The sequence below is a fragment of the Hemiscyllium ocellatum genome, chromosome 22 (genome assembly GCF_020745735.1).
Source record: "Hemiscyllium ocellatum isolate sHemOce1 chromosome 22, sHemOce1.pat.X.cur, whole genome shotgun sequence".
Lineage (NCBI taxonomy): Eukaryota > Metazoa > Chordata > Chondrichthyes > Orectolobiformes > Hemiscylliidae > Hemiscyllium > Hemiscyllium ocellatum.
Window position 1 is genome coordinate 36619345 of NC_083422.1, and position 25936 is coordinate 36645280.

General features: G+C 40.4%; 2 protein-coding genes across 2 annotated transcripts in view; one reads left to right on the top strand and one right to left on the bottom strand.

Moving 5' to 3' along the window:
• Positions 1-17113, bottom strand: part of sec23ip (SEC23 interacting protein) — a 132377-nt gene extending 115264 nt beyond the window's left edge. The window contains exons 1-3 of the mRNA XM_060842074.1: positions 16976-17113; positions 9120-9667; positions 4530-4731 (exon numbers count right to left, since the gene is read on the bottom strand). Of these exons, the coding sequence (XP_060698057.1) occupies positions 4530-4731; positions 9120-9667; positions 16976-17096 (871 nt within the window). The 5' untranslated portion in view covers positions 17097-17113. The remainder of the gene's footprint in view (positions 1-4529; positions 4732-9119; positions 9668-16975) is intronic.
• Positions 17114-17290: 177 nt separating this feature from the next.
• Positions 17291-25936, top strand: part of mcmbp (minichromosome maintenance complex binding protein) — a 36851-nt gene continuing 28205 nt past the window's right edge. The window contains exons 1-2 of the mRNA XM_060842075.1: positions 17291-17380; positions 22798-22883. Of these exons, the coding sequence (XP_060698058.1) occupies positions 17323-17380; positions 22798-22883 (144 nt within the window). The 5' untranslated portion in view covers positions 17291-17322. The remainder of the gene's footprint in view (positions 17381-22797; positions 22884-25936) is intronic.

Here is a 25936-nt window from a genome sequence, read left to right on the forward strand (position 1 = left end):
CTTGCTGTAAGTCGCAGTAGTGAGTAGAGGGGGTGTTTCTTGATTGTATGTTTTATTGAGGCATGTATCTTGATTAAATGTAAAAATATAAGCCATAAGTATTAATTTAACCTGGAACAGTGTTTTGTAGAGGAATTTTCTGGGTCTGCAGATTGGAAGAAGCAAAAATGGCCCTTAGGAGAGTGATATGCTCTTCATGTCAAATATGGGAGTTTAGGGAGAGTTTACGTGTTATTGAGGATTATATCTGCAATAAATGCCATTGGTTGCAAATCCTATCAGATAAAATAGATTGGTTGGCACAACAGTTAGAGGCGATGAGATATTTACAAAAGCAAGGAGGCGTGACGGATGGCAGTTATAGGAAGGGAGAAAAATCACAGATACAGTCACATAGATGGGTTAACTCCAGGAAAGGCGAGAGAGGTAGGCAGTTAATGCACGGGTCTTCTGTGGATACTCCCATTTCAAACAAGTATGCTGTTTTGGAAAATGTAGGAGATGATGGATTCCCAGGGGGATGTAGCACAAACAGCCAAGTTTCTGGTATTGAGACTGGCTCTAATGCAATGAGAGGTTCGTCAGGTTCCAAGCAATCGATTGTCTTATGGGACTCTCTAGTCCATGGCACATACAGACGTTTCTGTGGCCAGCAGCAAAAACTCAGGATGGTGTGTTGCCTCCCTGGTGCTAGGACCAAGGATGTCTCATAGAGGATGCAGAGTGTTCTCAAGGAGGAGAGTGCCCAGCTGCAGGTTATTGTACACATTGGTACCAATGACATAGGAAGGGAAAAGGACAAGATTCTGAAGGGAGATTACAGACAGTTAGGCAGGAATTTAAAAGGAAGTCCTAGAGAGTAGTAATATCTGGATTACCACCCCCCCCCCCACTATGAGCTACTCAGGGTAGGAATAGGAGGACAGAACAAATGAAAGCATGGCTGAGGAGCTGGTGTTTGGGAGAAGGATTCACATTTTTGGATCATTGGTATCTCTTCTAGAGTAGAAGTGGCATGTACAAGAAGGATGGATTGCACCTGAATTGGAAGGGGACTAATTTACTAGCAGGGAGATTTGCAAGAGCTGCTCAGGAGGATTTAAACTAGTAAAGTGGGAGGGATGGTACCCAGGGAGATAATGAGGAAAGAGGTCAATCTGAGACTGTTACAGCTGAGAAAAGAAACGAGTTAAACAGTCAGCGCTGGCAGTGACAAAGCAGAGAACAAGGGAGGACTGATTAATTAAACTGCACGTATTTCAATGCAAGAGGCCCAACAGGGAAGGCAGATAAACTCAGGGCAAGGTTTGGAACATGGGACTGGGATATCATAGCAATTACAGAAACGTGACTCAGGGATGGACGGGACTGGCAGCTTAATGTTCCAGGATACAAATGCTACAGAAACGAGAGAAAGGGAGGCAAAAGCGGAGGGGGAGTGGCATTTGGATAAGAGATAGCATTACAGCTGTGCTGAGGGAGGATATTCCTGGAAATACATCCAGGGAAATTATTTAGGTGGAATTGAGAAGTGAGAAAGGGATAATCACCTTAGTGGGATTGTATTATAGACCCCACAATAGTCAGCGGGAAATTGAGAAACAGATTTGTAAGGAGATGTCAGTTCTCTATAAAAATACTAGGTTGGTTATGGTAGGGGATTTAAACTTTCCAAAGATAGAGTGGGACTGCCATAGTGTTCAGATTTTAAATGGAGAGGAATTTGTTAAGCATGTACAAGAAAATTTTTGTGATTCAGTATGTGGAGAAGGTGCAAAACTTTACCTATTCTTGGGAAATAAGGCAGGGCAGGTGACTGAGGTGTCAGTGGGGAGAGCACTTTGAGCCAGCGACCATAATTCTAATAGTTTTAAAATTGTGATGGAAAAGAATTGACCAGATCTAAAAGTAGAATATCTAAATTGGAGAAAGGCCAAATTTTGATATTACACAAGACCTTTCAAAGGTTGATTGGGGGCAGATGTTCACAGGTAAAAGGACGGCTGGAAAATGGGAAACCTTCAGAAATGAGATAATGAGAATTCAGAGACAGGATATTCCTGTTAGGGAGAAAGGAAAGGCTGGATGACTAAAGACATTGAGGGTTTGATTAAGAAAAATAAGGAAGCATGTGTCAGGTATAGACAGGATAGATCGAGTGAATCCTGAGAAGAGTATAAAGGCAGTAAAAGGGAAATCAGGAGGGCAAAAAGGAGACATGAGATAGTTTTGGCAAATAGAGTTAAGGAGAATCCAAAGGGTTTTTACACATACATTAAGGACAAATGCGTAACTAGGGAGAGAATAGGGCCCCTCAAAGATCACCATGGGGGCCTTTGTGTGGAGCTGCAGGAGATACTAAACGAATATTTTGCATCAGTGTTTATTGTGGAAAAGGATATGGAAGATATAGAATGTAGGAAAATAGATGGTGACATCTTGAAAAATGCCCATTTAACAGCGGAGAAGCGCTGGATGTGTTGAAACGCATAAAAGTGGATAAATCCCCAAGCCCTGATCAGGTATACGCTAGAACTCTGTGGGAAGCTAGGGAAGTGATTGCTGGGCCTCTTACTAAAATAGTAGTATCATCGACAGTCATACGTGAGGTGCCGGAAGACTGGAGGTTGGCTAACGTGGTGCCACTATTTAAGAAAGGTGGCAAGGACAAGCCAGGGAACTATAGACCAGTGAGCCTGACGTCGGTGGTAGGCAAGTTGTTGGAGGGAATCCTGAGGGACAGGATGTACATGGATTTGGAAAGGCAAGGACTGACCAGGAAATGTCAACATAGCTTTGCGTGGGAGAAAATTATGTCTCACAAACTTGATTGTTTTTTTGAAGAAATAAGAAAGAGGACTGAGGAGGGCAGAGCAGTAGATATGATTTATATGGACTTCAGTAAGGCATTCAATAAGGCTTCCCATGGGAGACTTGTTTGCAAGGTGAGATCTCATGCAATACAGGGAGGACTAACCATTTGGATATAGAACTGACTCCAATGTAGAAAACAGAGGGTGGTTTTTCACACTGGAGGCCTGCGACCAGTGAAATGCCACAAGGATTGCTGCTGGGTCCACTACTTTTCATCATTTATATGAATGATTTGGATGTGAGCATGAGAGGTATAGTTAGTAAGTTTGCAGATGACACCAAAATTGGGAAATGTAGTAGACAGTGAAGGTGATTACCTCAGATTACAACAGGATCTGGATCAGATGGGCCAATGGGCTGAGGAGTAGCAGATGGAGTTTAATTTAGGTAAACGCAAGGTGCTGCATTTTGGGGAAGCAAAGCTCAGCATGACTTATATACTTAGTGGTAAGGTCCTAGAGAGTGTTGCTGAACAAACAGTCCTTGGAGCACAGGCTCATAGCTTGGTTTGAAGTATAGTGAAGGAGGCGTTTGGTATGCTTTCCTTTCTTGGTCTGAGTATTGAGTACAGGAGTTGGAAGGTCATGTTGCGGCTGTACAGGACATCGGTTAGGCCATTTTTTGAATATTGCTTGCAATTCTGGTCTCCTTCCTATCAGAAGGATGTTTTGAAGTTTGACAGGGTTCACAAAAGATTTACAAGGATGTTGCCAGGGTTGAAGGATTTGAGCTATAGGGAGAGGTTGAATAAGCTGGAGTTGTTTTCCCTGGAGCGTTGAAGGCCGAGGAGTGACCTTACAGAGTTTTATAAAATCATGAGGGCATGGCTAGCGTACATAGACAAGGTCTTTTTCCTGGGGTGGGGGAGTCCAGAACTAGAGGGCATAGGTTTAGGGTAAGAGGGGAAAGATATAAAAGAGACCTAAGGGGCAACTTTTTCATGCAGAGGGTGGTGCGTGTATGAAATGAGTTGCCAGAGGATGTAGTGGAGGCTGGTACAATTGCAACATTTAAAAGGGATTTGGATGGGTATATGAATAGGAAGAGTTTGGAGGGAATGGGAGCGGGTGCTGGCAGGTGAGACTAGATTGGGTTGAGATATCTGGTCAGCATGGACGAGTTGGACTGAAGGGTCTGTTTCCGTGTTGCACATCTCTATGACTCTAAGTGCCCAGGAATGATGTGAGGAATATTTAAAATGACCAAAATATTGTACATCTGCAGAGACTAAATTGCACAATTGGCATTTAATTGACAAACAGACTAGTGGAACCACTGTCTAACCATTCACAAACACAGATGCATACACTTGAAAGGAGGTCCGTGTTACCTGAAGCAGCATATTAGCAAAACAAACATCACATAACTAAATGTTCTCACTGAATGCTGTGTAACAAATATATTTGCTTAGTCAATGTCTATTTGTTAATAAATCTTGGGATTTATTCTAAACACAATAAGTACATAATTTAAAATCCAAATCTAGAATTTACAAAGCAGAAAGAGCATGACTGATTCAAGGGGAAAGTTATCCTGCATTACTTATCAAACATTTACCTGAAATAATTGTAAACTGTAGTCGTTTTTAGTCAGAAAACAAAACATTGTGTATAAAACAATTTTACCATTATACAAATAAAATTATTTCTACTCACTAGAGTTGTAAATTTCTTCCAGCTTTGCTGTGTCCAGGAAACTGAATGGCATCCAGATTGGTTTACCTTCCACCAGCTTGCAGTAGAACCAATGGGGTCGTACAGGCTCATAGATGTTACATGGCAAATTCAGTAAAGGTTGGACTGCGGCGGCTATAGATTTAGGAGCAGATGGGAGTAACACTCCCTGCCCTACACTGGCCTGAAAAGAGAGGGCACATCAATTTTATTTTAAAGCACTGAGTGAAGGTATGATTAAAATAATATTAGTGTCAGGAGATTTTTCTTTCCCCTTCAAGTTATTAGTGTCTGGAAGTGATAGTTAATCCAAGAAAAATTAATGGCTCGGATATATGAGAGAGACAAACTGAAAGGTACAAAAAGCAATAAATCATCACAGACCTGACAACTCAAACTGGGAGCAGTACCAATGGAGGAAATTAAGAAAGAAATCATGTGTCTGGCAAATACAAATAAAGGCTGCACATGCAATGGAGAGCTACAAGCTTGTAAGCTAGAGGAATGAAGATGATCAGATGTTTACACAAAGAGAAAGCGGATGGAGACAGAAAGAAGAACAGAAATGTTTCTTGTGAGAAGAAGCAAATCTCTCTCAGGAAATGTTCAACCTTTCTGGATGGCAGAAAAGGAGACACAGCACTTAGATGGTACTATATAAGCTAGATAAGAAGCTTCAAAACCTGGAAAGCTGTGACATAACTTGGAGATGGTAAACGGCTGGGTGGTTTCTCAAATATACCTCAACTGTGAAAAGGTGTTAGTTACAGACTGGTTGAAAAAAATCTCTCTCTCGATGAAATGTTTCTCGCTAATGATAGTCATAACAAGATGGGAGTACAATTAGCTCTTCAGGAACAGACTAGATCAAGGGAAAATACTTGAACATAAGAGGCTTCTCCTTTTTGAGAGAAAGGGCAGGAGATTTTTCTTTCCCCTCTCAAGTTATTAGTCTGTTTAATTCTCTTTGCAAAATCAGTGGAGATGGGGTGATTTAATTATCCTAAGGCAGATTTAGATAGATTCTTGATTGGCAAGAGAGTGACAGAGTATGGGGTAGACAGGAAAATAGAGTTGAGGTCACGTTCAGATCAGCTATAAATCTATTGAATGGCAGAGCAGACTTGAGGGACTACTTTTGTTTGTTTCAAATTATATACATATATGAAACTCAAAAGGCGAATGCTGATATTAGATAGGATTTCTGACTTATCCTGTATGAATAAGCAAGCACATTGTGGAACTGTGTAGCTATGATTTGTCACAACACTGCAAGGAACAATTTGAGTGCTTACAGTCCTAGAAGACACCTCTTGGTTTTATCGAACAAGTGAAATATAACTTCTTATTTGAAGTACAATCAGTGTCAATTCATACCTCTTTTACATTGCTTCTGATCTGCGTTTAAGTTTTTTTAAAAAATGAAATCTTGTCAGCAACTTCCATTTCTCTAATCATGTAATTAAAAATAGAAATCATGTAAGCTTTACTACACTGGTACCTTGTCAACAGGCTCATTTTCCCAGACACACAACAGTTTCAACTGGTGGTACTTAATTGATCGATATTCATTAAATATGCTAGAAACCTTAAGAACTTCTACTTGAAAGTTCATTTTATGTTTTTAACAGCATATTAAGAATCAATCAATCATTCATCGCCAAGCAAGCTCTCTGGCACTGAAAAACTCTAAGTATGGAATCTCATTCCTTCAGATTTCAATCCTTGGTCGATTTTATAAAATGTCATAAATTGAATACATTTTTTGATTATTCCTTTATTTCATTTATTATCTCTTTAATCCATCTTTCTCTCAGATTGTACATTGCTCACTGTATATAATTTGGTATTGAATTAAATACTCTAACTTACACTTTCAGGTTTCAGCTCTGCACCATCTGACTAAAGGTTCTTCAAACTGATAACTTAAGGAGACAGGATCAGAGTGGTGCTGGAAAAGCACAGCAGGTCAGGCAGCATCTGAGGAGCAGGAAAATCAACGTTTCGGGCAAAAGCCCTTCATCAGACTTTCGCCCGAAAAGTTGATTTTCCTGGTCCTCGGATGCTGCCAGACCTGCTGTGCTTTTCCAGCACCACTCTGATCTAAACTCTGGTTTTCAGCATCTGCAGTCCTCACTTTTGTCAACTTAAGGAGACAGCCCATTGTTTTTCCTCTTCACACAAGTTTCAGTACCCCTGACAAATGGAACTTGATAGAATAAATGTTAAGGATCTTACCATACACTTCCACATATAAAGATGTCAGACTCACAAACCTTAAGGGCTTTCTGGTTTAAATTTCAGATAGGACACAACAAAAAAGATAATTTGGCATTCCAGAGATTGTTCAAACCTACTGTTACTGTATTAGTACTATTCATGTGAACTGAGCAGAAGTCAATGTCAAGTTAAGATGGTGAATTTTATTCTGGGTTTGGGAAAGGTGGTTAAAACATCAAGTGTAGATGAAACATTAACACTGGAGTCAGATTTTTATATTCAAAAACTGCACATAGCAAGTGCTTTGAGAAGACAAAAGGCTGTTGAGAGTAGAAATTTTGATTTGTGATGCTACAGGAAGAATACTGAAAAACTATAAGAGAAGGGGACCATTGCAACATCTCGGTTTATCATTAACCAAAAGTAATCTTTATCAATTTGACTAAGTGAACCCAATCATAATTATTGCTCTGTGCACACATCTTGCAGAAGAACTCATATCACATCTCAACACACAAAGTTAACTTGAGATTACTATTAGAGCAATTGTAAAGATACATGTGAAAGACACAAATATCCATTTCAGGTTGTAAAGCAGTGCCCATATTTACTTCCTTGCAATGTACCACACAAGTAGCTATGGGATAAATGAACCTCAGAGTTTGGAGCAATAGGCCATTAGGCCCATCAAGCTGTTCCAACATTCCACATGATCACAGTTAATCAGGTTATAGTCTCAGTTCCACTGTCTGCATTACATAATCCTCATCTCACCTATCTATCAAAAATCTGTTTAACTCAGCCTTAAACAGATTTAAAGACCCAATCTCCAACTTTTTTTTCTGGGTAGAAAAATTAAACATCAAGATTTGTCTCAAAAGTGAGACTTTTTACTCTTAAATTGTATACCGTATTTGTAGTTTTTCCTGCAAGAGCAAACATCTTCCTGGTATTCAGTTCAAGACATTTTATCTTCTAGTCAGATCACCTCTCATTCCAATATATTTAGACCGAACCCCTTCACAGATTAAGTTTTTCATCCCTGGAATGAATTGAGTGAACCTTCTTTGATGTGCTTCGAAGTGATTATTGTTTTTCAAATAAGGAGACCAAAATGATTGACTGATTGTTCACAAGAAGAATAGGAGTAGACCATTCAGTTTGCCCTGTCACTCAATACAACCATGGCTGATCGAACACTTCAATAATATTTATTCTCCACATCCCCATTACTGTAGTATGCTATTGGTCATCAGAAATCTATCTACTCTAAACATACTCCAAGACTATGCATGTTACAGAATTCCAAAGGTTCACAACCCTCAGGGTTATTTGGCACCCCTTATTTTTAAATCGTGCCCATTGGTTTTTGACTCTCCAAGCAGAGGAAACATGTTGCCTGTCTATCTCTTTCAGTATTTTTTATGTTCCAATGAAGTTACCTCTCATTCTTCAAAATGCTAAAGGATACATGCTTGGCTGCCCATTCTCTCTTTTTTTTTTAAGAACTATCACTCTATCCTGGGGATAAGTCTGGTAAACCTTCACCACACTCGCTCGACGGCAATGATATCCTTCTGCAGATGTGGTTTCACTAACACATGTATAACTGCAGCACAACTTCCCGAGTTTTGTATTTCATTCCCCTTGCAATAAATTACAACATACCATTTGCCTTCCAGAACATTTGAAAATCTGCATATTAACTTTGTGATTCATGTGCCAGAATACCCAGTTCCTGCTGTAAAAATGAGTTCTGCAGCCTACCTCAATTTATATAATATGCTGCTTTTCTATCTGACCAAAATGGACAAGTTCGTATTTATACTTCATCTGCCAACTTTTTGCCCACTCACTTAACCTATCCATATCTCTTTGCAGACTCTTTACCTCCTCTTTACAACTTGCATTCCCTCCTATTTTGATATTATCAGTAAGCCTATTTTGTCAAAGATGCTTAAGTAATTTACATGAACAAATGATACCAGACAACGTGAAGTAATATGAATGACAGGATCAAATTCTTCATAAAAGGATTCTCATTCTTTTTCTTTTCAAATGCAAACAATGCACTTCACACGCATCCACAGTACACGGCAAAACGTTCTGCACCTTCCTATTTTCTGTCAAACTTATACCTGTGACTTAACCATTATTGGTTTAACAAAATGTTCACTGACTTAAATATGGGCAATTAAGAATAATTACTATGCTTCAAAAGTACTTCATTGATGAGGTTTTACTGTCTCTGGTCATTTTGAATAACTATTCCATTTGCAAGTAAACTAAGGATTACACAGTTGGTACAAACAGTATGTAAATATTTTGACATTAACTGATAGCTCAACATACCTGTGGTGGAGATGTTGGTGGTGTCTGGTACAGATGATTGACTGGGGGAGTAGACTGAAAGGAAGGCATCTGCTGGTGACCTTGGTTTTGGCTTTGCTGAAGTTGAGGTGGTGTAAAGTACGGACTGGCCCGGTTCGTCTGTGAACTTTGGCGATAAGGATTATAATGATGCTGAGTCTGAGGAGGGGACACAGGTGGAAAAGCAGTTGATGAGGAAGTGGCATGCTGAGTATTCTGATACGTTGTGCTAATATACTGAGACACAGGGGGCATCATGGAGCCAGGCTGAGGCTGCGGACTCTGAAATGTGAAAGGATCCTGCACAGAATGTCCTGCAGAAGTAAGGGGTACTTCAGTTGGAGCCATTGGAAACGAAGCTGTCCCTACAGGTGGTGCTGCTGTTGTTGTGAAAGGAGGATGTCCAATATTCGCAAAAGGATCATTGTTGTTTGCAGCCTGGGTGAAATAGCTGAAGGTTGATGGATGACTTGTGGAAGCAGAAGTCTGACCCACAAAACTATCCTCCTCACCAACATCTGTGGATTCATCTGTCGATTCAAAAACCAAAACAGCAAAACAAAGATTAGTCTTAAGTTAAAAAATTTAAAAACAATTGCCTTTATCTTCTGGATCATAAACATCTAAATCCCGTTCAGAATATTTTCAAAATAATAGTTTACTACCTTTTTTGGTGCTAATAATTTTGGTTTGATTTAGTGAGCGAATACTATCAACCTCACTGTGTTAGCACACCAACGATTAAGCCCCCCCCACATTAGTAACTTCACATTTTTATGGAAGCATGCAAATTCCCCAATTTACCAACAGACTAACTGAAAGATGTGATCACATTACTGTGCTTAACAAGAATGACCACTTATTACAAATAATGACGATACCTTACACGATGTTGCGTGTCATGAGCACATGTTAAATGGGAGAGACAAACAAATCTAGCAACTTGAGACTGTGCATCCATGAGGCACCGTAAGCCATCAGCAGCAGAAGAATCACACTCCAACACAATCTGTAACCTTATGGCTCAGGCTCTCCCCTCTACCAATACCATCAAGCCAGGAGATCAACTCTGGTAAAATGAAGAGTGCAGCAGGGCATGCAAAGAATGGAACTAGGCATACCTGCAAAAGATTGCAAAGCTACAAAACAGGACTACACTCATGCCAGCAACAGAAGCAGCAAGTGATAGAAAGGATTAAACAATCTTACAACTAATGGATCAGATCTAAAATCAGTCCTGTATATCCAAACATGAATGATAGTGGACAACTAAACAACTCACTGGAGGCAGCGGCTGCATTAATTTCCTCAGCCTTAAATGATGGGTGAGCTCCATACATATCAGTGTAAAAGATAAGGCTGAAACAGTCACAACAATCTTCAGCCAGACATGCTCAATGGATGAAGATATTTGGCCTCCTCCAGTGGTTCCCAGGATTATAGATACTAGTCTGCAGCCAATTTGATTCACTCAATCTGATATCAAACACAAGCTGGAGGCATTCAATATTACAAAGGCTGTGGGGCCTGACAACATCCAGCATTAGTACTTAAGAGTTGTGCTCCTGAACTTGCCACACCACAGGCAAACTGTTCCAATACAACACCTGACAATGTGGCAAAAAGCAGGACAAATCCAAACTGGTCAACTTCCAACCCATCAGTCTACTCTCGATCATCAACAGAGTGATAGCCAATGCCAAAAACAGTGCTATAAACCAACACCCGCTCAGCAATAACTGCTCAGTGATGCCCATTCAGCTCCTAACCTCATTGCAGCCTTGGGCTCAAAACCAGACAAAAGGACTAAGTTCCTGACGTGAAGTTCGGCAGCCCTTGAAGATGGCTGTGATTGTGGGAGGTCACACACCTTTAGCTGCTTCAGCAATTACCTTCCCTTCATTGCAAGGTCAGAAAGGGAGATGCTCATTGATGACTGTACATTGTTCAACACCATTTGCAACTCCTCAAATACTGAATCAGTCCATGCCCAAATGCAGCAATGCCTTGATAACAGCCTGGCTTAGATGGAAAAGTGGCAAGAAACATTTGTGCTGCACAAATGTCAGGCAATGACTATCTCGAATCAGTGACAATCTAACCATCACCCCACCACATTTAATAGGGTTATTCTCACTGCATTCCCCCACTATGAACTGGGGGGATTACCATTTAACCAGAAAGTAAACTGGATTCACCATATCAATAGTGGCAACAACAGCATGTCAGAAGTGAGGAATACTGCAGCAAGTAACTCAACTCCTGATTTCCCAAAGCCTTTCCACCATCGACAAGGCACAAATCAGGAGTGTGATGGTATACCTTGCCTAGATGAGTTCAGCTCCAATAACACTCAAGAAGCTTGACACCTTCCAGAACAAAGCACCCTGCTTGATTGGCTTACAATGCATTTCAGTAACTCACTATTAAAAAGTACAGTAATGACATCCACAATCCTTGGTTTTCAAACTTTACTTTTCCCATTTCAGTCCACAGTTTAAAATATTGAAAAATAAAAAGATACAGACTGTGTAAAACTAAGGAAATTGATTGGACGGATGCATGAATACATCTGAAATAACTAATCTGAACAAAGTAATCCCTACCACCATTTTTATACATTTATCATAGCAGAATGGCTGGGATTGTATTCTCAGGAGTTTAGAATTAGAGGACATCTCATTGCAACTTATTTCTGACAAAGCAGGCAGACTGGATGCAGGAATGATGTTTCCATGACTGTAGGGACGGAGGGGGGAATTCTAAAACAAGGATTCTCAGGATAGGAAGTAGGCCATTTCAAACTGAGAAGAGGAGAGGTTTCTTCACACAAAGGGTAGTCAAACTGTAAAAATCACCAGCTTGGAAGGTTGTGAAGGCCAAGTCACTGAATATTATTTAGAAACGATAGATTTCCAGAAAATAAGGATGTCAAAAGGTATAGAGAGACAGCAAGACGATAGTGTTGAGATAGCAGATCAGCCATGATCATGCTGAATTGGGGAATCGGCTTGACTGGTTAAATGTCTTACTGCTCCCCCACCTTTCCATGCTTCTAATCTAATGCTACTGTATCATGAGAACTGGAAACAAATGTAGTGGGAAAATTTGGAAGATAGGGTCAAAGAATAAGGTTTTGAGGACCTTTGAGATACCTTTACAAACAGAGTTCCTACTTTATGGGATTATAATGTATGAATCTTATGGGAATAGTACAACTCAACTCATTAATTCTTCAACCTTAACAACTCGAGCAAAGCAACTCCTTCAAAGTAAAAACACTTGCAATTTGACTTTATCTTTGGAAACAAATTTATTTTGCCTTAAACAGAATTTGTTTGGCTGTTTTGTTTCTTTATCCCCCCAAAGTGACTGATTCTGCCACTCCCAAGAGCTTCAAGGTATTTTTGCTAAAAAGTAACTTTAATCCCACAACCTGGGTAAGTTATTTGTGTAAAGTGATTTCTTTTTTTATTAAGGCTTCAGAACCAAATTGTTAACATTCTTTGAAAGCAGCACATGATATGTATATCTAAAAACCAACAGTTTTTTTTTAAAGCAAAGTTAGTTACAAATACAACAGGTACGAAAGTTTAAAATACCCCTTCAGTGCAACACACACATCAAAATAGATCCTTCTGCTTTTTAGGCAAGTTCATAAAACTAAATTATTTCTGGCCATATTTTCAACTGAAAATACAAAAGTTTACAGCGATCAAATGAAAACTAACAGACTATGCCTCCATCAGCATTTTCTTTAGCTTACATTTGCTTTCAGCTTCGGATCATTGTCACACAAATCCAGAAACAATAACATTTATCTATAGCAGAGTTCAGAAGTTGTTTACATAACAAACGATGTTGATCCCTGCAACATTTGATGACCAAAAATTCAACAAAATTACCACAAGCACAATCAATCTAAAAGCAAACTCACAAATGTACAATTGCAGTGAAATGAAATTGATGCATACACTCCAACAATAACACAACATGGTGGCTCAGTGGATAGCATTGCTGCCTCACAGCATCAGGGACCAGGTTCGATTCCAGCCTTGGGCGACTTTTTTTCACTTTAGTAAGGCATTCGACAAAGTACTCGATGGGAGACCGATTATCAAGGTTAGATCTCACGGAATACAGGAGAACTCGACATTTGGATATAGAACTGGCTCAAAGGTAGAAGACAGAGGGTGGTGGTGGAGGGTTGTTTTTCAGACTGGAGGCTTGTGACCTATGGAATGCCACAAGAGTCGGTGCTGGGTCCTCTATTTTTTACCATTTATATAAATGATTTGGATGCGAGCATAAGATGCATAGTTGGTAAGTTTGCAGATGACACCAAAATTGGAGATGTAGTGGACAGCGAAGAAGGTTACCTTAGATTTCAACAGGATCTTGATCAGATGGGCCAGTGGGCTGAGATGTGGCAGATGGAGTTTAATTCAGATAAATGCGAGATGCTGCATTTTGGGAAAGCAAATCTTAGCAGGACTTATACACTTTATGGTAAGGTCCTCGGGAGTGTTGCTGAACAGAGAGACCTTGGAGTGCAGGTTCATAGCTCCTTGAATGCAGAGTCATAGGTAGATCAGATATTGAAGAAAGCACTTGGCTTGCTTTCTTTTATTGGTCAGAATATCGAGTACAGGAGTTGGGAGGTTATGTTGCGGCTGTGCAGGATATTGGTTAGGCCACTGTTGGAATATTGCATGCAATTCTGGTCTCCTTCCTATCGGAAAGATGTTGTGAAAGTTGAAAGGGTTCAGAAAGGATTTACAAGGATGTTGCCAGGGTTGGAGGATTTGAGCTACAGGGAGAGGCTATACCGGCTGGGGCTGTTTTCTCTGGAGCGTTGGAGGCTGAGGGGTGACATTATAGATGTTTACAAAATTATGAGGGGGCATGGATAGGATAAATAGACGAAGTCCTTTCCCTGGGGTCGGGGAGTCCAGAACTAGAGGGCATAGTTTAGGGTGAGAAGGCAAAGATATAAAAGAGATCCTAAAGGTCAACATTTTCATGCAAAGAGTGGTACATGTATGGAATGAGTTGCCACAGGAAGTGGTGGAGGCTGGTACAATTACAACATTTAAGAGGCATTTGGATGGGTATATGAATAGGAAGGGTTTGGAGGGATATGGGAGTCTGGTGGGACTAGATTGGGTTGGAATATGTAGTCGACATGGACGGGTTAGATCAAAGAGTCTGTTTTCATGCTGTACATCTCTATGACTCTATAACAATTGTCGTAAGTTTAAAGAAGTGCAAAATGTAACTTGAAAGATAAAGAAACATCATAGCATGACCATTCTTTTTACTGCAAATTCCTGACTATTAGGTGCTTAACATTATCAAAAAGCAAACCTGACAGCAAATTCCACTGACCAGACATGTAGATAAAAACAAAAACCAAAAGATGCTATTTAGCTTCTCTGCTCCTCCACAAGCTTCAATTTAACAGTACTTCATTTAGGTGCATGATGTTGAAATATCTGGAATATTATGAGGGTGACATAGATTCCCACTAAAGACATAAGCAAGTTAGGAATCATCCATTTAAATGCAAATTAATGTCAGTCATAATTACTTGTAAAACATCCCACTGACCTTTGTTTTCTTCCAAAGCGTGTAGAATTTGATATCTTCATATTTTAAAATGTCATATGTATTTGTTCTTACCTTAACTGTATTAATATTATATTTCCATCTACTTGTGTTGCTTTCACTTGGAGAAAGAGGTGAATTAGATTTGACCAGGAACATTGGACAAATTGGCCCACTACTACCCACCCATCAATACTTATTCAGGGGCATAAGGAATCTTGCTCAAGCACAAACTGAAGCTTAAAATGGATCGATGACTGGGGAACTGGACCATTAAGCTCATTGCTGTGCCAAAACAGAACAGGTTATTAATAAGTGCATTGCCTTTCAAAGGAATAAGTATAACAATATCTTATACTTCCATCAGTACCACATTAGCATTGCATGGGTCCATAACAACACGAAGACAAGAAGCATGCCTCATGAATAGCATAACTAATACTAGTCAATTCAATGAACAATTAAAACCAAGATCCTGGCTGACTATTCATATTAGAGATATATAATAGTATTCAAGGATGAGCAAAGTTATCTTGACATTGTGGACAATATTCATAACTCAAGAAATGCCAAAGCCCATGTTAGCTAAGCTTATTCATCTTAACATTCATGGAACTGTACTGGCAAAGAATGGCTGCTGTCCGTGCTTCAATGGCAGCAATTATTATGCTTCAAAATTAATACATAATGCCACATTCTCTGGTATTTCAACATGACAAGGTATTTTATAATTTAAGTACTCAAATGAATACACAACAGAAAAGAAGTACTAATCACAAAAGGGAACATTCTTTTCAATTTAAGACTTAATTCTAAGTTCACTGCTGTAGAAACAAAATTCACCAAAAATTGAAATGGAGCCTTCTACTGGACAAAAACATTAAGAATACTATGACAACTAGATCACAAAGATTCCATTTAATAACTATATATTGAAAATGTAGCTTTATTTGTAAACTTCAATTCCTACCAGAGGAGAAAATGTTAATGCTATGACCTCATGCTTCAGAGCAAGGCTTCAAAAATTCAAAATTCACCAAATTTTGGATGAACATCTAGGAAATAGCTTTCCTAAACAGCTTTCCACCATTTGAGTGCATTTTGGCAATCCTGTAAAATGCCAAAGTTTAGTAGTCAAATTTACCATCTGTGCATTTGTTTGAGGTAAAAACTTGACCTCAAATTTCAATTGTTCAAATGCATGTACATCGAGATCATCTGCACTATGCACTCACAAAATAAAACATGTTAATAGAAAGTCTTGCATTCATGTGGCACTTTTCACAACCTCAGGAGACTCAAAAATGCTCTATAACCAATAAGGTTCCTTCAAATTGTGATCACTGTTCTAATGTAGGAAATATTGGAGTAAATATGGAGACAGAAATGATCTGCATTCAGTGATTTGATGCCCATAAACCTGTTTCATTCTTATGTTAGTTGAGGTATAAATGTTGGCAGTAATAACTTATTTGATTTTCCTTATGGATTTCCTACATGTAGCTTAAGAGTGTAGATAGAGTGTCCATTCATCTTTCCATGGAAAAGATAGTACCTCCTGTTAGTGCAAGATGCATTCAGTGCTGCACTAAACATCAAGCTAGATTGTGTGCTCAAGTACCCTGAGTGGGATTTACACTGTCAATCTCTGATTCAGAAAGGCAAATCTTCTACCACTGAGCGATAATTGCCAGTAGAGCAACTCCAGCATCTGGCAACATCAAAAGGAGTTGCCGAATGTAAATTTCCAACAAAATAAAATATGACATTCATGGTATACAAGCCAACAAAATGTAACTTGGGCTACAAACACAACAGGGCAAGTAAAACAAATCACAAGTGAGTCTAAGTCCGAATGATCAAAGTAACACCAGTTGTATATTTAAGGGCTGTCTTTTTGTTAGACCTGCTGTTGGGAATGGGCCAGTCAATTTTGTTTCAGTTACACGTCAGGCTCAAATCAGAGGATGCTCAGTGACACAAGCATCTGATTCGATCCCAATCTCCTCCCCCTTCTATGTATAGTGATAACGGTGCCTAAACATTGTATACGGCTGAACTAAACACCTCTGAATGAGTGTTCAAATCACAGACACTCAGCCCCTCTTGCCCCTCCCCCTCCCCCTCCCCGAGTGATGTTGCCCCTAGAGTTCGAGTGAGTGACTTCCCGATCCACAGAATGTCTGTCCGCGCCGCTCTCTCACACAAACCGCGGGGACTCATTCACCCACCGGCTGAGAGAAGGCTGCTGTCCGCCGCCTGGGCCTGGCTGACAGGGATGAAAGGCACCGGGAAACTGAACTCGGTGTCGGAGGAGAAAAGCAAGTTGACGCTGTTTTTCCTGTCGGCCATCTTTGCTCCGGCACCGACACGTCACCAGCGGCTCCGCGGAGCGGAGGTGGGAAGGGGTCAGAGGTGAAACCGGAGGGGGGCGAGCCGTGACGTCACGGCGCCGCCTGCGCGGGACGGGTCAGGGGTCAGCTGCTGCGTCAGTGACGCGATTTTCCCGCCATCGCCGTCGGCTTCTTTCACCCCCGCCCTGCCCCCACCCCTCCCTGTCCCGCAGCAACTTCTCAACATGCCGTGTGTTGACGATTGGGTCAACGACCCTCTGGGCGCCGTGCAGGGTATTTTTGGTGAGTTTACTTTCCTTCTCTCCTGCTGCCTAATCGCTTTCTATTTTTGTTTCCCCCCCCCCCCCTATTTACAAGTTCTTCCCTTTCCTGGTCTGCGATTGTTGTGTTTGTGCAGGCCTCCGTCTCCTAGTTCTCTGCTCCCCCCCCCACCACCTCCCCAAAACCCCAGCAGCTTCTCAACCTCACTCCCCCTCCCCCCCCCTCCCTTCTACCCCCCCTCCCTTCTCATAGAGAGCTTTAAACTTCAATTCAGAGACAGAAGTGAACTTTCACAGCTTAAGTTTTTATGTCAATCCCCGATCAAAAGGCAAGGCTTCAGCGAATCAATTGTTTCCTGTAAGCGGATTGCATGTTGGAGCATTTAAACTGTGAGGTACTTTTAAAACCATTGGCTTTATAATATGCTTTGTGCTATTAGAGAGCGAGTCTTTTAATATCAAAGACCCGAGCTGATCTACATGAGGGTGGAGAGTGTTGTGGAAATCTTGCATTCCGTTTTTCAGTTTTCCAAAATACTTCAGTGTTTTTTCGTTAACTTCCAAGTTATCGAAATATCAGAAGACTTGGCTGTTTTTTTATGCTGTGGCTCATTTCTTTTGTGCACGTGTAGGGGGACTTCTCTCAGTAGATGGATACGTGTTGATTTACGGAAAGGGTAGAATATATTCCAAATAACTAATTAAATGCCTGCCAATAATACAATTAACCAATTTCCAAGCTCCTCAAAGGATCGTATGTTGAATATAGTCTGGCATTAGACTTTTGACAACTCCTAGGTTTCCCAACTGATAAATATCTGTTTTCATTACTGTTTGATCTCGCATTGTAGTTAGACTAAAGTGAGTTTGTTGAGTGACCTTAATAAAATAAATCTTTGTTGAATATATTTCTGCACTTTTAACTGTTTGAATAGTTAATTGATTGTTTTGGAACATTGAAGAACCATATAAGAATGGAAATATAAACATTGTTACATATGCTGATTCCTAAATTGTGCGTGTATAATCTGCAAAACTGGTCAGTTTAAGGAGGCAGCAGATGCCAGAGCCTAGAATTTGATTAGCATGGATATTTGGCAGTTGTGGGGCTGGACACTAAACTAATAGGAATGGAGAGGTCACGGAGAGATTTGAAAATGAGGATGTGTTGCTTAACTGAAAGCCATTGTAGACCAGTGATCATAGCTGATTCAAGTGGCAATACTAAAGAATGTGTAAAAGGTGCTTGAAGGACAGTTTGTCCTGAAGTCTCCAACTTTCTTATATATAAACAACCTTGTTTGGCATTCAGTTCTGGATGAATAGAAGTTTCCTCCATTCAAAAGTTAGGGACACCAAACCATGATCTTTGGTTTTCACCCATTCCGTTCTTCTCCTGGTAACCATCTGAGGATCATCCACATTGTTGCAACCTTAGCGTCAAATTTAACACAAGATGACCATCTGAACATGTGAAAGTCATCACTACAACCTTTATGTTTTTGCCTCTGTGACGTTGCCTAATTGATCTGTCTCAGCGTGTCTTTGTTGATACCCTCATCCATGCCTTTCGTACCTAAGTACAGTTGTAACACTATCACTTATCAAAAATGCCACTCCCCCTCCTCTCTCGCCTCTCTTTCCATCCTTCCTGTACCATTCATATCCTGGAACATTAAGCTGCCAGTCCTGTCCATCCCTAAGTCACGTTTCTGTAATTGCTATGATATCCCAGTCCCATGTTCCTAACCATGCTCTGAGTTCATCTGCCTTCCCTGTTAGGCCTCTTGCATTGAAATAAATGCAGTTTAATTTATTAGTCCTACTTTGCTCTCTGCTTTGTTCCTGCTTGCCTTGACTGTTTGACTCGTTTCTTTTCTCAACTGTACCAGTCTCAGATTGCTCTCTTTCCTCACTCTCCCTGGGTTCCACCCAAGCAGCTCTAGCAAATCTCCCTGCCAGTATATTAGTCTCCTTCGAATTCTAGTGCAATCCATCCTTCTTGTACGATTACGTTTGCCCCGAAAGAGATTCCAATGATCTAAAAATATGAATCATTCTCCCACACGCCAGCTCCTCACACACACATTCATCTGCTCTATCTTCCTATTCGTACCCTCAGTAGCTCATAGCACCGGGAGTAATCCAGATATTCCTAACCTCAAGGACCTCCTTTTTAAATTCCTGCCTAACTTCCTATATTCTCCCTTCAGAATCTCATCCTTTTCCCTTCCTATGTTATTGGTTTCAATGTGTACAATAACCTCCTTCTGGTCTCTCTCCCCTTTGAGAACATTCTGCACCCTCTCTGAGACATCCTTGATCCTGGCACCAGGGAGGCAACATACCATTATGCTTATATAGATCTCCTAATAGTCAGTGGAAAATTGAGAAACAAATTTGTAAGGAGATCTCCATTATCTGTAAGAATAATAGGGTGGTTATGGTAGGGGGTTTTAACTTTCCAAACAGAAACTGGGACTGCCATAGTGTTAATGGTTAGATGAAGAGGAATTTAAGTGTCTGATGTACCTACTAGAGAAGGTGCAAAACTTGACGACCTACTCTTGGGAAATAAGAGCAGGTGACTGAGGTGTCAGTGGGGGAGCATTTTGGGGCCAGCGACCATAATTCTATTAGTTTTAAAATAGTGATGGAAAAGGATAGACCAAATCTGAAAGTTGAAGTTCTAAATTGGACAAAGGCTAATTTTGATGGTATTAAGCAAGAACTTTCAAAAGCTGATTGGGGTTGGATGTTCACAAGTAAAGCGACAGCTGGAAAATGGGACGTCTTCAGGAATGAGATAATGAGAGTCCAGAGATAGTATATTCCTATTAGGGTGAAAGGAAAGGCTGGTAGGTGTAGCGAATGCAGGATGACTAAAGAAATTGAGGGTTTGGTTTAGAAAAGAAGGAAGTATATGTCAGATATAGACAGGATACTGGTTTGCAAGGTTAGATCTCATGGGATACAGGAAGAATTAGCCATTTGGATACATAACTGGCTTGAAGGTAGAAAACAGAAGGTGGTAGAAAGTTGTTTTTCAGAATGTGACCAGTGGTGTGCCACAAGGATCAGTGCTGGGTCCACTATTTTTTGTCCTTTATATCAATGATTTGGATGTGAACATAGGAGGTATAGTTAGTAAGTTTGCAGATGACATTGAATTGAAGCGAAGAAAGTTACCTCAGATTTCAACTGGATCTTGATCAGATGGGCCAATGGACTGAGGAGTGGCAGATGGAGTTTCATTCAAGTAAATGTGAGGTGTTGTATTTTGGGAAAGCAAATGTTAGCAGGACTTGTATACTTAATGGTAAGGTCTCAGGGAGTGTTGTTGAACAAAGAGACCTTGGAGTGCAGGTTCATAGATCCCTGAAAGTGGAGTCACAGGTAGATAGGTTAGTGAAGAAGGCGTTTGGTATGCTTTCCTTTATTGGTCAGAGTGTTGAGTACAGGTGTTCAGAGGTCATGTTGCAGCTGTACAGGACATTGCTTAGGCCACTGTTGGAATGTTGCATACAATTCTGGTCTCCTTCCCATCGGAAGGATGTTGTGAAACTTGAAAGGGTTCAGAAAATATCTACCAGGATGTTGTCAGCATTGGAGGATTTGAGCTATAGGGACAGGCTGAATAGGCTGGGGCTATTGTCCCTGGTGTGTCGGAGGCTGAGGGGTGACCTTATAGAGGTTTATAAAATCATGAAGGGCATGGATAGGATAAATAGGCAAAGTATTTTCCCTGGGGTTGGGGAGTCCAGAACTAGAGGGCATAGGTTTAGGGTGAGAGGGGAAAGATGTAAAAGAGACCTAAGGGGCAACTTTTTCATGCAGAGAATTGTACGGTTATGGAATGAGCTGCCAGAGGAAGTGGTGGAGGCTGGTACAATTGAAACATTTTAAAAGACATCTGGATGAGTATATGAATAGGAATGGTTTAGAAAGATATGGTCCAGGTATGGGCAAGTGGGACTAGATTGGGTTGGGATATCTGATCGGCATGGACCAAAGGGCCTGTTTCCGTACGGTACATCTGTGATTATACTTCCGGTCGTGACAGTTCCAACCCAATCCTGGTCATCTCCATACATTCTAACTTCCATAAAGTTGAGATAATTGAAATACCTTTATCCATTTCATTTCTTACACCGAATCCTGTTCATTCATCAGGTATCCAGGCTAAATTAATTCGAGTGTCTTACTTGTTCAGGAGTATTAGTTGCTGTGCCGTTGGCATCTGTCCAACAACTTGTCTCCCTAAGATTTTGGTCACCTGCTATAATACTGACTTGTGTAGTTTAGTGTCGCATTCTTGGTTTATACTGTTCTGGAATTTATCACTGATGCTTTAGTGTGTTCACGTTTATTATATTTCATATAGACTGTCAGTATCCAGTGATTGGGAAACAGTTGTTTGTCCACGTGGGACAAATAATTCAATAGAAGTGACAATGTTATCTCCATCTGTACATTTGTTTGGTCTAGTGCACCTTTGCAGAGTCTGGAAAGTAGTTATGAGGAGCATTATTCAAGGGTCTGTTGGGGAATGAGAGTCCTGCCTTCCTGAAATCTTGAGTTGTGAAAGTTTAGCTATTACCTGTTAAGAATTCTTCAAAATCAGCACAAGAACTATTCCTTCGTAACTTATTACACTCCAGGATAATCATTTCAAAGGTTTTGGGGGTTGATTTAAGCATTGTCGGTTTGAACTGCTGTTTGCAACTTTTGAGTTTTATTTGAACCCTAGATGTGCTTCAAATCACCAAAGTCATTCCATCAAAAAGGTCTTTACTTTCTTTACCATCTCCTGTCTCCACCTCTACTTCAGCTTGTATGCTGTTGAAACTCTTGATCATGTCTTGACACTTCATGGCTTGATCACTCAGTGCTCTCATGGATGACCCCCCACTCTCCATGGTGTAAGGTCAGAAAATCTCTGCTATGCAAATCATATTACACACTTGAACTGACTAATTCTCTGTTCCTGTTTTGCTGCTTGACATAACCCTTCAGTCCCACGTTCCTTCCCATGTAACATTTCCATCTTTGAGTTTTAATATCTTTGTGGTTTTCCCTTCTCCCTTCTAAATCTACCAATTGTCTCCTCCCTAAACCGTCCATTCTTCTAAACCCTATTGTGGCTAAGCTTTATGCTGTCTAGGTCCACACTCTCTGAACCTCAATTACTTTCAACTTTTTACTTAAAATATATGTTTAGTAAGCCCTTAAAAAAGCTCCTGGTTTGGAGAGGTTTCTTTTTTTTTTGCTTGGTGATGTTTCTGAAGGACCATTGGATATTTTTATATCTGGGTGTTATATAAGTCATGTTCTAGCAGCTTTGACCGACCTCACCAATCCCATTACCTATGAAAATCAAACTGTGGGTGTGGAAATGTTTTCAAACCTGGAGTTTGATTGAAACTTTTACTGTTGCAGTTCAGAATGGTGCCAGTGGTGAGTGGGAGAAGAAAGTGATTGAATATTTCAGAGAAAAGTTGAAAGAAACGACTGCATCAAGTTGGGTAGGTGATTATATAAATTATGGTTTTGATTATATAAATATGGTTTAAACACAATGGCAGTATAAATGGGACTTTGTTTGTAATTGTGTGCAATTAAAACTTTTTAAAATTTTTGGCACTTATTGTTAACAGTTGTTCACTTGTTTTATCAAATGTTTATCAAAATTTCTAGTTTTGCCTCAAAACATTGGGTTTTGTGCCATAGTGACACAACTGAAGGAGCAAATGAATATAAAATAAGTCAGGATTAGAAAAATGATGCAGGTGGCCCAACTCATTATTGGTGCCAATTTGGAAAACCTGTGATTTTTTTAAAAAACATAATGCTTCAAGTACTCCATTGCTAACATAATTAATTACAGTAACCAGAGAGAGTTAGGCCACTGATGTATTTCACTGTTTAATAATTTTCTTTCAGGACAAAATCTATGATTTTGTGACAAAAGGAAACCCATAAGTGCTTTCCTTTTGGTCTTTGCTGGAGTGTCACTTGTGATTTAGACTCCAATTTTTAGGTTAAAACACTTTAGATGTTGTTGGCATTTGTTTTCCTTCCTGAATTGCTTACCTCAGATTTGAAAACTCTCTCCTCTGTTCCCTGAAGCTTTGACTATTTTACCAATTTCGAATTACCAACTTTATTCAAGCTACTGAATATCAAAAATTAGAGAAGGGTTAACATTCATTTGAATATTTTCTTGCGCAATTCAAATAATGGCTGGGAATTTGTGGTCACTTACAAAATACCTTTCGCTTGCAAGACTTCTTCACTGGAGGTTGCTGTGATTAGAAATCCACTTCACAATACCATCTTCGGGGACCTGGGGCCTGTGTGACCAGGGCCACAATGGTGTGTTGTCCTAACAGATCAGATTGAAGAATCCTAACTGATTCATGTAACATCTGAAGCAGGAAGAGTTAGTTAGAATATTTACTTAAATACCCCTATATCACATATAGAAAGTGAAATCAAAAGGAGACAAAGATGGGATTAAGGACGAGAGATATCAATTTTAAGATATTTGAAATAAACATGTTTTTTTTCTAAAGTTGCCAACTATAATTAAAACCTATCAATTAATTCTAAGTATCAGAGAGATTGTTTAATAGTAATTTAAACTTCCCACACTAAATATTCACTCTGAATAGTTTAGATTAGATTACTTACAGTGTGGAAACAGGCCCTTCGGCCCAACAAGTCCACACCGACCCGCCGAAGCGCAACCCACCCATACCCCTACACTTACCCCTTGCCTAACACTACGGGCAATTTAGCATGGCCAATTCACCTGACCCGCACATCTTTGGACTGTGGGAGGAAACCGGAGCACCCATGAAGACACGGGGAGAACCCGGGTCTCTGGCACTGTGAGGCAGCAGTGCTAACCACTGTGCCACCGTGCCACCCACATAGACAAGCTCTAACATTTTCTGACACGTTTAGTGTGAATATATCCTGCTGTCTCCCTACTTTCCACACTCTATGTAATTGACTGATTAATTTCTCTCTGCACTACTGGCATGATGCAGCTTCTGGAGAAGTAAAACAGCTTCCTGATTTTCATGTTTGTTGGCCACAAGTTGGTGTGCAGTTTACTCAACAGTTAGTGTTGTTACTATTATTATTGGTAACATATAATATACAGAGAAACCTCGATTATCGGGCATTCGATTATCTGAATATTGGATTATCCGGCAAGATCGCAAGGTCCTGATGCTCGGCTAAACTATGTAATCTGGCAATCGATTATCTGGAATTCGATTAACCGAATGAAATACTGCCCACCCGTGTCCTTCAGATAATCGAGGTTCTTCTGTAGACTGTTAGTTTTCATTGATCATGTGAATAAATTTTTTTAAAATTAGATTCCCTACAGGCCCTTCAGCCCAAGTCTACACGAACCCTCTGAAGAGCAACCCACCCAGACCCATTCCCCTATTTGCACCTAACACTATGGGCAATTTAGCATGGCTATTTCACCAAACCTGCACATCTTTGGATTGTGGGAGGAAACCGGAGCACCCGGTGGAAACCCACGCAGACACGGGGAGAACGTGCAAACTCCATACAGACAGTTGCCCAAGGCGGGAATTGAGGTAGCAGTGTGCACCACTGAGCCACCATGCCGTCCCAAATGTTTTCTACATCTAACATTTTCATAATACAATGGTGTGAATCCCTGAAATGTGTTTTGAAACAATATATTTAAACCTCTTTTAATTTCTGTTTATTGTTGATGTAATTTTCTGATAGTTTACATTGGGACAAAGTGGTTTTATCTTTTTGGTAGAGGCTATTTAGGACCATAGTTTAGTAGATCACTTTGTCCATAAGACCATAAGACATAGGAGTGGAAGTAAGGCCATTTGGCCCATCGAGTCCACTCCGCCATTCAATCATGGCTGATGAGCATTTCAACACCACTTACCCGCATTCTCCCCGTAGCCCTTAATTCCTTGAGACATCAAGGATCTATCAATCTCTGCCTTGAAGACATTCAGCATCCCGGCCTCCACTGCACTCTGTGGCAATGAATTCCACAGGCCCACCACACTCTGGCTGAAGAAATGTCTCCACATTTCTGTTCTGAATTGACCCCCTCTAATTCTAAGGCTGTGTCCACAGGTCCTAGTCTCCTCGCCCTTCGGAAAAAATTTTCTAGCGTCCACCCTTTCCATGTATCATCTTGGAAGTTTCTATTAAGTCTCCCCTTAATCTTCTAAACTCCACTGAATACAATCTCAGGATCCTCAGCCGTTCCTTGTATGTTTGACCAACCATTCCAGGGATCATCCGTGTGAATCTCCGCTGGACACGTTCCAGTGCCAGTATGTCCTTCCTGAGGTGTGGGGACCAAACCCATATGGGGCCTAATCAGAGCTTTATAAAGTCTCAGTAGCACAACGGTGCTTTTATATTCCAACCCTCTTGAGATAAGTGACAACATTGCATTCGCTTTCTTAATCACGGACTCAACCTGCATGTTAACCTTTAGAGAATCCTCGACTAGCACTCCCAGATCCCTTTGTACTTTGGCTTTACGAATTTTCTC